Source organism: Hippoglossus stenolepis, chromosome 15 (assembly GCF_022539355.2).
Source record: "Hippoglossus stenolepis isolate QCI-W04-F060 chromosome 15, HSTE1.2, whole genome shotgun sequence".
NCBI classification, from domain to species: domain Eukaryota; kingdom Metazoa; phylum Chordata; class Actinopteri; order Pleuronectiformes; family Pleuronectidae; genus Hippoglossus; species Hippoglossus stenolepis.
The window spans coordinates 12453645-12470340 of record NC_061497.1 but is presented as its reverse complement, the minus strand read 5'-3'; the positions used below and the strand labels follow the sequence as shown (position 1 = coordinate 12470340).

Sequence of the window (16696 nt, the reverse complement as noted above, 5' to 3'; positions counted from 1 at the left end):
CTGGAGTTTGAAGCTTGCACATTTACAAGCAGTGCAATTCATGTTTTGCTCATCATACAGTCTTTATGTCAGATATGTAAATAAACCTGCACTCAAACAAACTGATGGATGGAAAGGGTTGTTGTGAAAAGTGCACTTTATAAAATAATTGATCATTATTGAAGTATTTGCATATCTCAAGACACATTTTCCATATAACTTCTTTTAAATAAAGTTAAACTTAAAAATACTATCATGATACAAAGCAGTTTTATATAACACTAAAACATGAGTAGCAATGACTACAGGTCAAGTGTATTTGAAAGTTTATTAAACAGAAACTTCTTTAAAATGATTACAGTGAGAGTATTTTATATAAAGCACATGCATAAAAAGGTATAAAACAAGTGTGATTGCCTCCAAACTCTCTGTAAATAACATAATGAACAGTATATTGAACATACATAGCGTCGTAGTGTCATGCATGCTAAGATAAATAATAGGCTAGGTAGTGTGTTGCATTATGTGTATGAGCCCATGGAACTTTAATTTAGAAAGAAATTACAAAAAAGATGACGTGGCTCTTTGTTTGGGGATGTTGTGAAATCATTCTTTACCTCTATATACTGTGTGTATATATATATAAAAAGGAAGCTGGTTAGAAGTAATGATCTCACCAGTAATAAAACAGCTTCAAAATTAGATAAAATATAAACACACTGCAGAAAAAAAAACAGATTATGGTCTGTGCTTATATAGACCATATACTCAAAATTATATAGTTTAACTAAAAGTGGAGAGTTACAGAGCTCTCCCATATTGATGATTGCCCTCTGTATTACAGATAGCACTTGTTGTTAGAGCAAAAAATAACAAGAACACAGCATCCACAATTAGTACGTTGTGTTTCTGAGGAGGTGGAGCAGAGTCCTTGACTCATGCGAACCTGACCATTTTTAAAAGGCACAATATTTTTTGTCATTCCCACTAAAAACAACGCTCTGCAAGGGGGGAAACTTGAGCCAAGACAGATTCTTTAAGAGCAGGATGATGAGGATTGGTATATGTGGCATCTATGGTGAGTTCTCATGAATATTCATATTAAATATACATGAGGAAACCAAGAAGATAGCTGAGTGGTGGAGAAAAGATTTATGACATGTCTTAATTTTGATGGACCTTGAGATGAATCTGCATCTCGCTGTGTCCTCAGAGTAAGAAACAATTCGTTAAGACAGTGAGCATAAAAACTGCACTTTTTATATCAGTTACATTATCATTGTTTGTTAATGCAATTGAGACTCTTCAAATCAATCTGCACCCAAATTGCATAACTACAGCTGAAAAAGAGATGCAGACTTGATGCTCACTCTTAATGACTTTACTCGAGCAATTTTCAAGGGTCTGTCAATTAATTTAGGAAATTATGGGAAACAAATGATGCCTAAACCTTTGAGAAAATGCATCTGGAAATCTAAATCTTTACTCCATTCATCCCGAAAAAAATCTGCAATGGTATCAAGTGCAGAGGATTTGTAAGTTACAAAACTAAAACAAATACTTTGACTGGTTTTATGTCATTCTCTGGAAGACAGGAAGTTTTGTATTACTGTATCAAACCATTAGTGGAAAAAGTGAGAAAAGGGAATAAAATGAAAACCAAGCATCCAGGCCGTGATGAAAATTATATGGCCCCATTTCTAAAACAAGGGGTGGACATAATAATATTACAACTGTACAATATAATGCAACCTGATAAAACAATTCTCCAATAAATACTACCTTTGTGACGCTTATATTCAATGATTGAGTGGGCAAAACAACCAGAACACTGAGCAGTAAAATGCAAACCAATACAAACACCTAAAATCCAGCATTAACAAAATCTGGATATAAGTAACTTCAAGGACGGGGATTGTTTTGGCGCAGATGCAGGCGATTATTCTAAAGAAAAAACAAACAAACACTTGAATATAAGAAAACTAACCAGAGGGTAAAATATAGCTATTTCACACAGCATAGACTATATATTGTTTCTAATGAGTGTGGCTACTGTTGAAGTCGTCGTCTACCAACTGAATTGATCACAAGACCAGATGTGTGGGGATTACAGTTTCCTAGAGGAAACCCTGTATTGTGTTGGATTGCGTTATACTGACCATGTGTTCAATGACAGGAGACGTCAACAATACATTCCAGTGGTACCGTCTACCACGAGACACAAGAGATACAAACACACTTTCATGTTAGTTTCAATATGGAGTTCCTCGACACAGCCTCTACTTCTCTAAGTGCTTTGATTAGTTAGGAATGAGGCTTTTACTGTGACAAAAGACAAAGCTTATTCTCCTGAACTTTATTTTGAAAGAGATATGATTGGAAGTTATTACAATCTTGGTTGTGAGCAGCCCCGAAGTCTTCAACACTGTCTTATAAATGACTCGACTAAAGAATGTTAAGTCATTTATTTAATACCTTTTTTGGATTGTGAGCACAAGGGTGCGTCCTCTTCCTCCTCATGTTTCTGTGTCATAATAGTGTGTCTCTTTGAGCAAGATATTTATGGTTTTGTGGAACCAATGTAGTGTTAAATAGTGTCGATTCTTTGATTTGTCTCTTGCAACTCTGTTGTTTTCTGACCACTGTGAGCATGTGCATTGGAATCAGAGATCACAGGCTGCTTAGAGGTAGTAGCACTACTGCGATGTTGAGTCTTTTGTCCCACAGGCTTCTATGTAATAAGAGTTAAATGTGATGCTATTTTTCTGTTACACTTAAATAAATATCTTTTACATGTTTTCTTTGCATTTCTGTAACTTTTGCATGCAGAGTTTTCTTTTAAACTTGACACTGTTCTGTAAAGGCTTGCTGGAAACACTATTACCCATGTGGGGATAATAAAAAATCTGCTACCTAAAATTAGCTACTACTTCACCAGAGATGTGGGGAGCATCAACTGAGGCCAATAACTAAAAATAAAGGAGTGTTGTGAAAATTCTGATGCTCCGTCATGCACCTCTGTAAAACCAGGCCCAAAAAAAGAGGAAAACACTGCAGCTTACCACCTTCTGTCAGAGTCAGGTATTTATATTCCTCTGGGTGAGTAGGGTTAGGTATCCATCACACAACAGTAGCGTTTTCTCTCAGTAATCTTGTTCTGTACCACTTCTGAAGCAAAAAAAAAAAGATCCTCCAAAGTTCTCAGTCATGTTGTGACGTCAGACCACACGTCGGGGGCGGCTGGGCGTGTCTATAGCCAGGTGAGCAGGCTGTCCCTGTCCATGTGTGATCCAGAGAGAACGGTCTCCATGTCCATCAGAAGGTCTGAACTGAGACCCTCGGGGATGCAGGGCATAAGCTCCTCGCCCTCAGACATCGGGAGCACGGGCATCGACTCCTGTAGGGACATCGAGGAGTTCTCGCCAGAGTCGCCTACACGAGTCAGAGAAGAAGATAAAATGTCTGAACTGTGTTGAGAATGTAAAAGATCAAGTCTATCAAGCTGTTTGGCCCCAAATCGAGGACTGTGTCTTTAATATAGCTGCACATGGATCAGGTAGTATTTATATACAGAAATAAAATGTGCAATTCATGTTTTGTCTTGTGTTCAATATGAAAAAAAAAAAATCAATACAAAGAAATAAGAGAGGGGAGCTGCTGAAAGCACAAATGTAGATAAATAAATAGATTACAGAGGCATCATTTGGATGCCACTTGATAAAAAGAGAAACTTGGTGTCATTCACTGTAGCTGCTGCCAGTCAAGTCTTCTTCTGTGTGTTCTTTATTTTCTTTATATTTTGTGCTATTGCTGATTTGTTTGGGAAGTCTATTCAATAGTGTTTTTAACACACAGTTAATGCATAACTGATAATAAATAAATAAAAAGAATATAAATCTCAGGAGGTGTCATACACGTATAGAAGACACAGAAGAAGATGTCAACTTGGAAAGACAATGAGATTCGAGAATTTTTGGAAACTTGGGAAAATGTCCTGACCCAATTTTCTGGACATTGTCCGGAGTTCATGTCTGATAAAGGCTTAAAATACGGAAAAATAAAATAAACAATAAACTCAAAAGTCTGCTCTTCCACAGCAGAAATCCCAGGTCTATCTTTATCTATGACATTGTTGTTGTACGGTGTAGTGTGTGTGTGTGTGTGTGTGTGTGTGTGTGTGTGTGTGTGTGTGTGTGTGTGTGTGTGTGTGTGTGTGTGTGTGTGTGTGTGTGTGTGTGTGTGTGTGTGTGTGTGTGTGTGTGTGTGTGTGTGTGCGCATTACCAGTGTCCATGTGATCCACAGAGCTCAACATGTGGTCCGATGTGCGGGGTAAGCTGCTGACACTCAGACCACTGTCAGTGCTCTCGTTGCGAGAGTGAGCGCTACACAACAACACATGCACATATAAACATTCTTGTATTTGTGATCATATTATCTCTTTAAAATGTAATGCATATTAGAAATGACATGTACATTTCATAGAAATTACATATACAATAAATTTTTACTGGAACTTGGTCTCTTTCACTGAAACTAACAGCAAAATTGGTGGTAGTGAGATCATTAGATTACCTGTGACAATGTTTCTGGAAAGACTTCTGTTAATATTCATTTAATTAGCTTCATAGATTATTTATACATTAAAGATACAGATTTTACTTTGATAAAAGGTTAAAGATTTACTACAACGCTTTAGAAATCAACACTGCAGTTATAGAACATGACGACATTAAACTCACCCGTTAAGAGTAGGTTCGTAGTTCGGGGCTCTGATCCTGACATCCAGAGTTGGGACAAGCGTCTGTGCGTTCCTGTCATGGTCCATCCCACTGGTCATCTGGTTTCTTCCTCCTGCCTCCTACAAGACACACACACGTATGCTGTCATCTAAATTCGAATTGTATTGACGTGAAACACCATTTTTATTACTGGTTAATCTCAACCGAATATCATAATGCAACCGGATAACACAGTAACTAACTTTAAAAAACTTCTGTAGATTTTAATGCGATTTTAAATTGAACGAGTCTGAAGTGGCACATCCAGCTTCAGTTTTCTTTGACCTCTGACCTGTGGTGTGGTTTGCGGTGGGAGGCCTTGTTTGCACCTGAGCCTCTCCTTTTCCTGCCTTTGCTGCAGTGCCAAGTTAAGGATGCCAGGGTTCATCTTCTGTGCTGCAACATAAAAATTCATAGAAAAATTAGCTTTTTTTTTACGATTAAATAAACATTTCAAAGAGATAAAACATTTCAGTAATGGCATATATAAGGAAAAACATGTCAAAACTACTTTGGGATCTTTCTTACTTTTGTTGCTGCTAAACAGCAACTTGTGATGATGGACATTGAAACAAAATGTTCCTCATTGACGAACAAGAATTGTCAATTTAGGAGACACAAATTTGATAGTGCGCTACCTAGACGCGGGTCGACCCATGCGGTGTTCTTATTTATGTGATCGATGTAGAACACCTCTCCATCTGCAGTCACAGCCTGTTCCCAGCCTTCAGGCATTGGACCTGAACAGCAGTGAAAGTACACAGTGAGAAGGCAAATGGTTGATGGAGTGCATGGGGTGTTGGGAGGAAAAAGTAGAATAGCCCATGTCCTCTAATGTCTGTGTTACTTCTAGTTTGTAGAGATTTTAGAATAGAGGTGAAGGTTAGAGGGTAAATAGCTGAAGCATGTTCCTAAGAGTAAAACTGGTCTATGTGTACCGGGCCTAAATGCAGTTGGTGGGAGATTTTGTAAAAGATTAGTGTCAATACTCAGGGTTAATGCTCATTGTCAAAAAAGAGGGACTATTTTATTCTTTAAGGGTCTGTTCAACCAAATTACAACATAAAAATTCAAAAACTCCTCTATTCCAGAAACACTGTCCCCATTATCCTGGACAAAATACGCTCTGCATTTTTAAAGCTGCATTAATACATTTTAACCACTTGGGAAAGTCTCTCTTTTAGCTCAGTTTTTGGTCTCTACCACCTCCTAAGAGAAATGTGTGGCTCTGCAGCTGCTAAATGCTCCGCTGTTTATCCCACTTTGTCTTTTACTGTGTTGCAGGTTGCATTTTTGGGTGAGCCGACTCGATAACAAATTCACATGGGGGGAATATATATTCAAAAGACAACAATGAGCAAACAATAAAAATGGCATTTTAATAATAAAGATACATTCACCCATCTCTCTTTTAAATGCGGATTCCATCGTGCACTGTCACCAGGGAGACACCACTAGAGTTCACCCTGGGTGTTACCCATTAACATGATCGCTCCCAACCAAAGTCACCAAAAAACCACAGATGCTGACACCAAGAACTGAATCCCTGAAGAAAACACACCCAGCAAAGACCTTGCCAGCTGGAGATGGAGTTGAACTATGAAAGGCAGGAGTGTGCTCTAAAGAGAAACTGGATGGTGAGATGGGGGGAGTAGAGTGATACCTGTCTCTGGATTGATGTTTTGTGCTTGCGTAGCGGGCGCTGGGTTGCTGAGGGAGTGGGCATGGATCGGCGTGCCGGTGATAGGATGCTGGGTCGCAGCCGACTGAAGCTGCGACAGACGAGGGTCGTGCCAAGTGGTTGTCTTATCCAGGTGACTGCAAACACACAACAAGTCTAAACGTATCTGCATTTGTCAAACCATTGTAACCTGACGGATGAGATGCACAAGGCTCATTTTGCCTCGGACCTGATTTACCTGTACGACCAGATGTGCACACACATCTACACCTGCACAGGCAAAATGTCACTGCTCGTGCTGGTGTGGCCTTTGACACGAGTGTGAGCTGTCAGGCCATGTGCTCTCATTAATGACACTAGCTGAAACCGCAATGGTTGCAAAACTTGTTGGAACATTTTCTGTCAGCATGCAACTGGTCGGGTTTGAGTCCTGGTAACATCTACACAGTTGCATGTCTCTCCTCTCTTTCCAGTCTTTCACTCTACTGTCTGTAGCAGGACAGACATCTAATCATCTCAATGCTGGAATGTTTGTCAGATATCGTTTATAATGATCTAGATCAAATCAAACAAACAATTTTGACAATTTAATCTTAATCTTTTAGGTAACTAAGTTGGTTCCATGTGAGGATTTGCAAGTTGACAATCAGTCAGAAAAAAACAATATTGTTTTGGGCTTTTGGGAAATTACCTGCAGTGCTTTTCAACAATATCTGACATTTTAAAAAATAAAATAAAAGACAATTAAATACGATGCGTTCAAGTGCAGAAATCTGGATGTTGGAACAAGCCGGGGTCAATTCTTTGGGTTTTTCTAAACAGAAACCCTTCGAGTAACCTGCCGAGCAACAGATCAAACACGGTGATAAACAGAAGGTTTATCTAGAACAGTTTTATTTAGAAGGTTTCCTCTTACTTGAGGAAGTATCGTTGGCCAGTAGGCGTTTTCGCCATTTCCCAGCCATGGGGGAGTGGCACGTCGTCAGGTATGATCGGCGTCGCTGCTACATCCGCTGCTTGAGTCGAGAGGGAGTTGACGGGGAGGGAGGCTGGGGAGGAATGGGCGCGGACGTGATGAGGAGTGAGGGAGCCGCACACACCTCCATCCGAACTGGCCTGACGAGAAACAAACAGGGTTTACAAACTGCCATGACGAGCGGCGAGTGGCGATCAGAAATGCAGTGCGAGGCAGAAGGAAGAAGAAGGCTGGATAAAATAATAATAACTTTACATGTATAGCACTTATCTAAACGAGGTTACAAAGTGCTTCACACAAAAGTCCATGGCAAAAATGAAGAATCGATTGTAATAAGAGATGTTCTGTTCAGTCCAATTTAAGAGCCAAATCATGACATAATAAGGTTGAGACCTTAAGTTTGTAGAGAAAACCCAACAGTTCCCACTGGATGAATACCAGAGTGAGAGAAGATGGAAAAACAAACGCTTAGAGGAAGAAGAGTGAAACTGGACATTCGCACGTCCGGTTGTTTTACTTTACAAGATGGTTTGTACAACGTAACAGAAAAGAGGTAAATCCTCACATTGGAAAAGCTGGAACCAGAAAATGATCAACATTGGTGCAGAATAAATGGCATAACATACATATTTATGATCACGCTATAGCTGAAAGTATTTTACTTGATCGCAGAAACTTACCGGCAGCTAATTTGGTATAAAAGTGATTATTATATCAGCTTCTCAAATGTGAGGATCGGATGCTCGTCACTGTTACATGTGAGAGTAAACTGAGAATCTTTGGGTTTTCAAGCATAGTTTGAATTAAAAATACTCTTGGACTATAAAATATTATGATGGGCAGTCATATCTTCCACTATTTATTCCTGACATTTTATTAATGTGTACATTTTTTTATTTTAATTGATCAATTAAGGGAAAAAAAGGACAGATATATTACTAAGCAGTCCTAACTGATCAGTTTACTACTTGTTTCAATGTCATATTGGGCACAATATTTTGTCCTCATGTACGGCTGGACTATATTACCCAAAAATATATCAAGATTGAAAATGTCAATGATATGTCACATTCTATTTATTTTAAGTTTAAAGACAGTTTTTTGCTCCTGAGTGAAGGTTGTGGTTTTAAAGTCTTCTTTATAAAAATCTGAGGTAGCTCAATTATGTGTGACATCTCCTCACTGTGTTTGCACAATGTATAAGCATTATATCAATATATAGTAACAAAATCCAGTCAACAGCACTTTTACTAAAAGTTAGCATGGATATCATGTGACTGAAATCACAGCACTTCTTGGGGGTGATGTCACAGGAAGGGGCTGGGACAATGTTATTCAGAAGGATTGCATGACAAGGTCAATGACATAAGATTCTGAGAAGATTAATGTTAAAGATATATATCTGTCATGAATAAGACAATTTTCCTGATTGTCATCAAATTATGTTTGTGACGTATTCAAGCAACAAAATGCTGAAAATGTGTTTTAAATGATCTTTTTTCCAAACTTTTTTTGTTGTCCCACTTTATCAACTATGATTATTCAGGTGGGACCGCATGCTTCTGGGAATCTGGGACAGTTATTTACATTCTATAAATGGGAAAAATATGCATTTAGTGACTTCCTGAAGTAAATAAGAAAAAGATAAACCAAAGAGATGTTGCATGTGGTCTGCAGTTGTCAGACAGGAGTTAATGGTAAATACTGCCTGTCCGTGTCTGTTTAAACTGAGTGTCTGGTTAGCTAACTAGCACATAATCAGTTTGCTCTCTAGGACAGAGATGATCCAAAAAGCACAGAAGAGTGACTGTCCTGTGGTGTGCAGCCATTGGTTTCACCAAACATGTGGAGAAGACAATGGGCTGACCGATGATGATGGACTCTCACCTGCATGTTTGTTTTTCTTTTTTGGCACAAAGAACAGTAAAAATACTCCTCGGAGTACGATATCTCCATTCTTTCTGCCGGTGTGGTTAGAAAACATCTCAAGGAATACAGAAAGGTACAATATTTTGATCTAATATGTACAACAGATATCGGAATAAGTCGCAGAAGTCCAAATTGCAAAAGAATCTCCCAGATTACTCAAATTCACCCTATTAATCATATATTATATCCATATATGTGCACTATGGTGTATACAGCGGTACATCTGTGCACCACGTACAGCTGCTGTTGTTTATCATGAATGTGGTGCATATTTATGTAGCTGTTATCGCTACTGATATTGGTACTTATATTGATACTGGCATTGGTACTGGTATTGATTCTAGCATTGATTCTGGTATTCGTACTGGCATTGGTACTGATATTAGTACTGGTACTGATATTGGTTCTGGCATTGATACTGGTATTGATACTGGAATTGTTACTGGTATTGGTAATAGCATTGGTATCAGTACTTGTCTGGAGTGGCCCCGGGGGTCCGGCTGCCTGAAGAAGGAGTCTGGCAGCTTCCTCATCCTCATGGGCAGGGAGGCCGGCTGCTGTGTGGCCTTGCTGGGGTTCATCACGGCGCTGAACAAGGCCTCCAGCTCCGTCTGCGAGTCCCCGCGGACGTGCACGATCTGCTGCCCGGCCGGAGGCGCGCCGCGGTGCGCGTCCATGTCGCCAAAAAAAGTTTTGCTGGTGTCGAAGCAGATCTGGGAAAAAAAATTAAGTTCAACAAACAAACAATGACAAACAAACACGACCGGATGCGTGTGCGCGCGGTTCTAAGAGTTATAATGATCGGCTGTGTTTACACTCTTCGCCCTCAGACACCCCCCCTCCTCCCCTCCACCCTGATTTCTCCCGTCGCGTCGTTCAGTCTATTTCAAGCCGCAACAATCTCGGAAGTTTAATCGGCTCCGAAAACACGAACAGTCTCCGGGTGTGTAAGTCGAAGTTGTGCGGTGTAAAGCGCCGAATCGCAGACAAAAAACAAAACCAAAGCTCCGCGGTGTGCAACACGTTACGAGCCTCCCACATACCTTCAAGCAGCCAGACCGTTTTCCTCCGTGTCTGCCTCCCTGTGTAATCCTGCAGGAAACTCAACTGAAGAATCACAGCCGAGCGAAAACACGCAGATCAACACTGGCCTCCGATGATTCCACGTTAAAGCCTCCCAACGTAGAAACAAAAAGTATGGAGGTAGTTGGAGAAAAGTGAGAGCTCCAAACTTTTTTTTTTTTTTTCTCATCCAGTGTTGAGTCCAGATTCATGTGATAGTGCTGAGGGGCGGGGCTGTAGGCTTTAAAGCTGCCGCAGCTGCGGGGGAAATGTTTCACTGCAAGGACACACACAATCCCTGCACAGGACAACACTGCAAAGGACAACACACTAATAAACAACACAAGTTGCTTATTATATTCACTAGCTCCGAAAAATGTCCACACACCCACCAGACTCTACTGCACAGGACAATATCCGGAGAACAAATTGTTTATCACAGTTTTTTTATATTCACAGGCCAAAAAAAATGTCCACTCACCCACCAGACTCTACTGCACAGGACAATATCCGGAGAAAAAGTAGTTTATTAGTGTTTTTATATTCAGAGGCTCCGCAAAATGTCCACTCACCCACCAGACTCTACTGCACAGGACAATATCCGGAGAAAAAGTAGTTTATTAGTGTTTTTATATTCAGAGGCTCCACAAAATGTCCACTCACTCACCAGCCTTCACTGCACAGGACAATATCCAGAGAACAAGTTGATTGTTCGTGTTTTTATATTCAGAGGCTCCGAAAAATGTCCACTTACCCACCAGAGTCTCCTGCACAGGACAATACCCAGAGAACAAGTTGGTTATTAATGTTTTTATATTCACACGCTACGAACAATTTCCAGCCTTCACTGCACAATACCCGGAGAACAACTTGTTTACGTGCGTTTTTAATGTTCACAGGCTCCTAAAAAATACCGTCAAACAGGACACTCACTCAGCAGTCGGGGGGAAAGCACAACACCGGGTTGTATATTCATATTTTTATTATTCACAGACTCTAAAACAATGCCAGGACAATCACACACCATTCATCACAGTACAACACCCGGAGAACAAGTTGTTAATTCTTGTGTTTTTATTATTCACAGGCTCTCTCACCAGCCATCACAGAATAATGCCTGGCTAACAAGCTAACAAGTTGCTGATCAGTGTTTTTTTAATGAAAGATACTTTAAAACAGGACCATCACTCACCAGCCTTCACTGCACAGGACAATACCAGGAGAACAAGTGTTTTTATAAATCAGAGGCTCAGAGCAGTTTCCAGTTTGTGGCCTTTTCTCCTGCTGAAGTTAAAATAAAAAAGCAGACAGAGGAGATACTGAGGAGGAAACCTGAGACTTTCTGTGTGTTCATGCGGTGTGAGATATGATCGGAAAAATTTGTTTTCCATCTGGGAAAAATTCACATGTACGCCACCTCAACAGCTTGGAAAGTGGGCGAAAATGTTGGTTCATGAGTTGCTGACGTCATCAACAGAATTTTACAATCAGCTCTAAATTGCAGCATTTTATGTGAACTTGTCAAATGTTTTATTTTTTTTGGTCACTTTCAAACTGTATATCAATCTCACACAAGCGCCTAACAGGTTTCAAATTATTTAGTCAAGCTTTATTCCAGAATCAGAGCCGGATCAGTTTAAAAATAAAATAACTACAAAAAAGTTACTAAATACAGCATAAAACATTGATTACAATCATCACACTTTACAAGTACACAGGGATTAAAAACATATACATACATAAGTTCCAGTGTATCAAAAACGACATAGGATAGGTGTATATAAAGTACATACTCAGCATTTTTTATTCAAGCTTTTTTTCTCTCGTCTACCTCATTCTGACCTGCCTGCTGCTGTATCAACTGAATTTCCCCAGTGTGTGGATCAATAAAGTTTTATCTTACCTTATCTTATCGTCCATGTAAATATCGGAAGGAGGTGTCAGGGGCCTCGTTCACACCTGGTAGTAACTTGTGGTTTTTGAGATCTGATCACCTGTGAACAGCTTTAAGTACAGGTGTGAACACATTCAGATCGCATATAGATCCGTTCACGCCAGACCACATCCGGTCCAAATCTGTCCACATTCTTTTAGCAGTGTGAACACAAGTCTGTCCTGGGCCACATATGAAGGACCTCCTACTCAGCTGACCTCCTCTGACCTGCTGCAGTTTCACTATGACTCAAATGTTTTCTCTCATGACTCGTCTCTCCACCTTTCTTTCGCTAGCTCGTGCTGACACACACACACACACACACACTGGACACACTTGTGTACTCAGACTCGGTAAAAACAACATAACTTGGTCTTTGTGAACAGAAATGATGTACATATTAGTTTGTATAGAAAGGGGAGGTGATATATCTGAGATCCGATCATGAGACACATGTGGGGCAACATTTTAATGCCAGGTGTGAACACACACACTCAGAGATGTCCACTTGTGATCGGATCACAAAAACCACATGTTAATACCAGGTGTGTACCGGGCTGGGTTGTTGTTTAGACATAAATACAACTCATTTTGTCTACATCGTCCATGTCCACATTTCCACTTCAAAGCACACAAACAGGCCTAAGAACAACTCTACAACTCTGGGAGATGGGACCTCATCTGTCTGTGGGCCTGAGTCTGGCATGCTGCATTTGGAGGAGGTGGGGTGGGGTCGGGGGGTCATTGGGAAGTTGCATTGAGAAAACATCCGTCCCTGGTGTGGCCAACCCCAACCGCAGCAGCCGCAGTGTCCCGCCCTCTAGTGGAAAACATGTGCAACGACGAGCCAGAACTCAGCTGGCCCACAAATTGAATTCAACAATATAATGTCTGATTCTATGTGGGACTGTAATCTATTGTGCATCCAATGACTCATTCAGTTATTTCTAATAATCCTAATTCACCAGAGTTTATATATTAGACTCTACCGGACATGGAGACTAAAAATATAGATCTAATTAAATGCTCTATTTTTTTTTTATTTTAAAGAGAAATAAATAACTCAAATCACAATTTAACATACAATTTGAAACACCCAGTGGATGGCTGTGGCTCAGGGGGTAGAGAGGGTCGTCCACTAACCAGAAGGATGGTGGTCCAATTCCCTCCAGTTGGGCAAAATACGAAACCCCAAATTCCTCCTGTATGAATTATGTGTGCAAAATAAGCACCACTGCATTCGTGGTGTATGAGTGTGTGTATAAATGGTTGAATGGGACTTATTCTGTCCATTTTGTCCATTTGCTTGATAAACAGACTACCAGTGCGCATGATTTTAAACATTGTTCAACCCAAGACATCTGTTTGAATGAAAGGTGCAGGCATGAAAAACCTAAATCTTGTATTTAAATATAGTATTTCCCATTGTAAACAGAACAATGCTAAAATTCTGAGTTGCAATAAGCTGACACTTAATATGTATGAACTCATATGTTCTGCCTTTCTCCTACTATCTTAGATTGTTGCCTGTTTAGTCCAGGTTTTTAAAGTTATAGAGTATATTTCGAATTTAAAGATAAGTTTTCAGGGGCTTTAACATAAAGAGCAAAATGTGAAAACTAAATGTAAAGGAGTGAAAACAGGAGTTTTGTTCAATAAGTTAGATTTCACCATTTGGTCATGCAGTTTTCATGCACAGTTTCCTTTTACTGACTTTTAACAAAACATTTTGATGTTCTGAGATCAAGAAAGAAAGTTTCTTTCCTACCTGTTAGCAACAAAGAGAGGACGACAACACAGCAAGCGTGGTTTAACAAACCAGTCTATGCTGGTTAGTTTTGGATTACCCCTGAAAGGTTTGTTTGACCACCAGTTTCTGATGTGACGTACAAATACATTTTTTCACATATTTTTTATGCACCATGACATAAAGCAAACATATATACAGTATATATGTGTAATGTAATACACGCCAGTGGGCATTAGATGGCACTATCTCACCTTAACGCCTGCAGCATATTTTGTTTATTGTTACTGTCATAGTGATGTAAAGTAGGTCCACAAATACAGTCCAGCAGCAGTTTGAACACAGAGCAGATCTGATTGTTTATTCTCTCTGCAGGGTTTAATCTGTGTTCAGCAAAATCATATCCACACTGTTTTCAACCAGCGCATGGTGCCCGTTCATACAAACAAAGCCATTGGGATGAAAAATATTGTTTTCTAATTGATTTCATTTTTAAATATTGATTTGGGAGGTCAGGACTGGGATATACAGAGTGTATTGGACAGAGTTGTTTCACGATTAATACAATAATACTGAGTGGTGGTCCAAGAAAATCCAAGTGATTGAGGTTGTGTCTTTTGTCTGTTGTAGGAATAATTATCATTATTTCAACTCACCTTATCAAATGTTTCTTTTACTAAGTCAAGTTTATATTCAGTTACAGACAGCTCTCATTTTGTTAATCAAACAACACAGGTTGAGTTTGTGTTTAGGGATATAACATTTTTTTCACATACATGAATTCTACATAAACATAAATTTTTCATCTTAACTTCTATTATCTTTAAGGTTTGTGTCATTAGTTGGGTCAGTTTTGTTGTGACCAGTTGCTGTTGTGTTTCTGTTTGCTGTACGTTCGGTTACATTTTGTTTTGTTAACCTCTTTTAGGGCCTTTTTACTGGTAAATATATTTTATTGGGTTTAACAGTTTTTATTCCACAAAAGAAAGAGATACGTTGTACGTTGATACATTTAAATCCCCATCCCCAGCACCCTGCCCACCCACCAACCCACGCACAGGGTTACATGCAAAAAAACACACACGGATGAAATTATTATGACATTTTAGAAGTAAAAAATTAATACACAAAATTAAATAAAACAAAAAAAATATTTTAAGTGTAATTATATCCAAAACAGAAAGGGGAGGGGGTGCTCTCTGCTGTAATTGGACATTTATGGTTCCTGTAAAGAGTCACAAAAATCTGGGAAGTGCCTCCATATGTTAATAAAGCTTTAAAAGGACCCTTTGAGTTTATATCCCTTTTTTTTCCAGCTTTAGGAAACACGTGACATTTTTGACCCTGTGAGAAAAGGACGGAGAAGCACGTGGACTCTAACATCTCGTATAAGGGGTGAAGTGGAAGCTATGACAACAGAGAGTTCAGGATTCTTTGGATAGAGGGCACACACTGAATCAGGTTCAAATTGGACTTCAAACATCTCAGGCAAAGCTTTGAAAACACCAAAAAGTGGAGAGAAGCAGACACAGTTAGACCATGTGCACTTGGTCAGTATGTCAGCTGAGCTTAACATTCAGATAAATCTTTGTTTTGGGGTTTTTAGTTGATTAGTTCACGTGGCCTTGTCTCATTTTTGTGGGTAAATAAAATCCAAAACCCTGAGTTGTGCATCTTGTTGCTTCGTCCATAAAACTTGTGACGTAAAAAACAACCAGTTGTGGTTTTTCAAATTGTTTAATATCTCAAACCTTTACAAAGACACAAGACGAGCATTTGATTAACAGACTGAATATTCTCAATATGTGGCTGTTATGTGTATCTGTTCAGATATGATGTGTCATTCACATGCATAGGTGGCTTTATAGGGCATGTAACATAGGACAGATGTGGGGGCCCCAGGGCTGCGGCACCAGGCTTTTCACATTCCTCTCTGACCGTGGCTGTAAACTCACACAGGTTCAGAACAACAGCGAATCTTTTCTTTGGCACTAGCGGCCCAGTTTTCCGAGGAAGCAACAGGCTGGCTGGCTCCAGCTGGACCCCTGACTGGAATGTGCTGTTGCTCTCCATTGCTTTCCCACTTTCTTCACCTCTTAACGGCCCTGTTAACTGGCCTAATTGGTCTGACCCTCCGGGAGGCTGTTTTCAGATGTATGAGTCAGCGGTCAGAGGGAGAGGAGAGGGGTGTAACAGGGAGGAAATATGAGCAGAAGATGCAGAGACACCCTACCTTCAGCTGCAGCTCCCACACAAAGACAAGCCCAGAGAAAGTGTTCCTGCATTAAAACGAGCTGCCCACTTCCCCTCTTTCCACATCTGTTTCTCATGCTGCTGGCAGGAAATAACCTGTAAAACACAGACGGCTGGTAATAGACAGATTGAGGGGGAAGGTAATCACTCCTCACCACAAATCTGGAAAAAGCACATTCAGCAACTTGACAGAAACATCCAGACTTTTATCACCGGCCCTTTTACGAATCTGACCTCATCTCACAGAGCATGTTGTCATGAGTGTTTACAAGAAAAAAAGAGGGAGTGACTAAGCGAGGTGGAGGAAGGAAGAGAGGAGAGTGTAAAGTTTGACAAGTTGGAGGGAGGAGGAGATGC

General features: G+C 39.9%; 1 protein-coding gene across 2 annotated transcripts; it reads right to left on the bottom strand.

Annotated features, from left to right (window-relative positions):
- Positions 1 to 288: 288 nt before the first annotated feature.
- LOC118122603 (transcriptional coactivator YAP1) lies at positions 289 to 10629 on the bottom strand. 2 transcript variants are annotated; one of them, XM_035179433.2, is made up of 9 exons: positions 10388 to 10629; positions 9818 to 10057; positions 7356 to 7555; positions 6422 to 6576; positions 5397 to 5498; positions 5051 to 5154; positions 4720 to 4838; positions 4262 to 4362; positions 289 to 3411 (listed from the first exon to the last, which is right to left on the bottom strand). In XM_035179433.2, the coding sequence occupies exons 2-9, from the start codon at positions 10019 to 10021 to the stop codon at positions 3230 to 3232; spliced, it is 1167 nt and encodes a 388-aa protein (XP_035035324.1). In that variant the 5' UTR covers positions 10022 to 10057; positions 10388 to 10629; the 3' UTR covers positions 289 to 3229. The 2 variants fall into 2 exon arrangements, with proteins under 2 accessions (XP_035035324.1, XP_035035325.1); XM_035179434.2 differs by lacking the exon at positions 5397 to 5498 and having other exon boundaries at positions 10388 to 10628.
- Between the last annotated feature and the right edge of the window lie 6067 nt (positions 10630 to 16696).

Bases quoted from the DNA above. Each gene is read 5' to 3' on its own strand.
- LOC118122603 (XM_035179433.2), bottom strand. From the start codon at position 10,021: ATGGACGCGCACCGCGGCGCGCCTCCGGCCGGGCAGCAGATCGTGCAC. The intron at 5,499-6,421 runs GTATCACTCTAC...ACTGCTGTTCAG, and splicing joins AAACATCAATCCAGAGACAG to GTCCAATGCCTGAAGGCTGG. The intron at 5,155-5,396 runs GTAGCGCACTAT...TTTATGTTGCAG, and splicing joins ATGGGTCGACCCGCGTCTAG to CACAGAAGATGAACCCTGGC.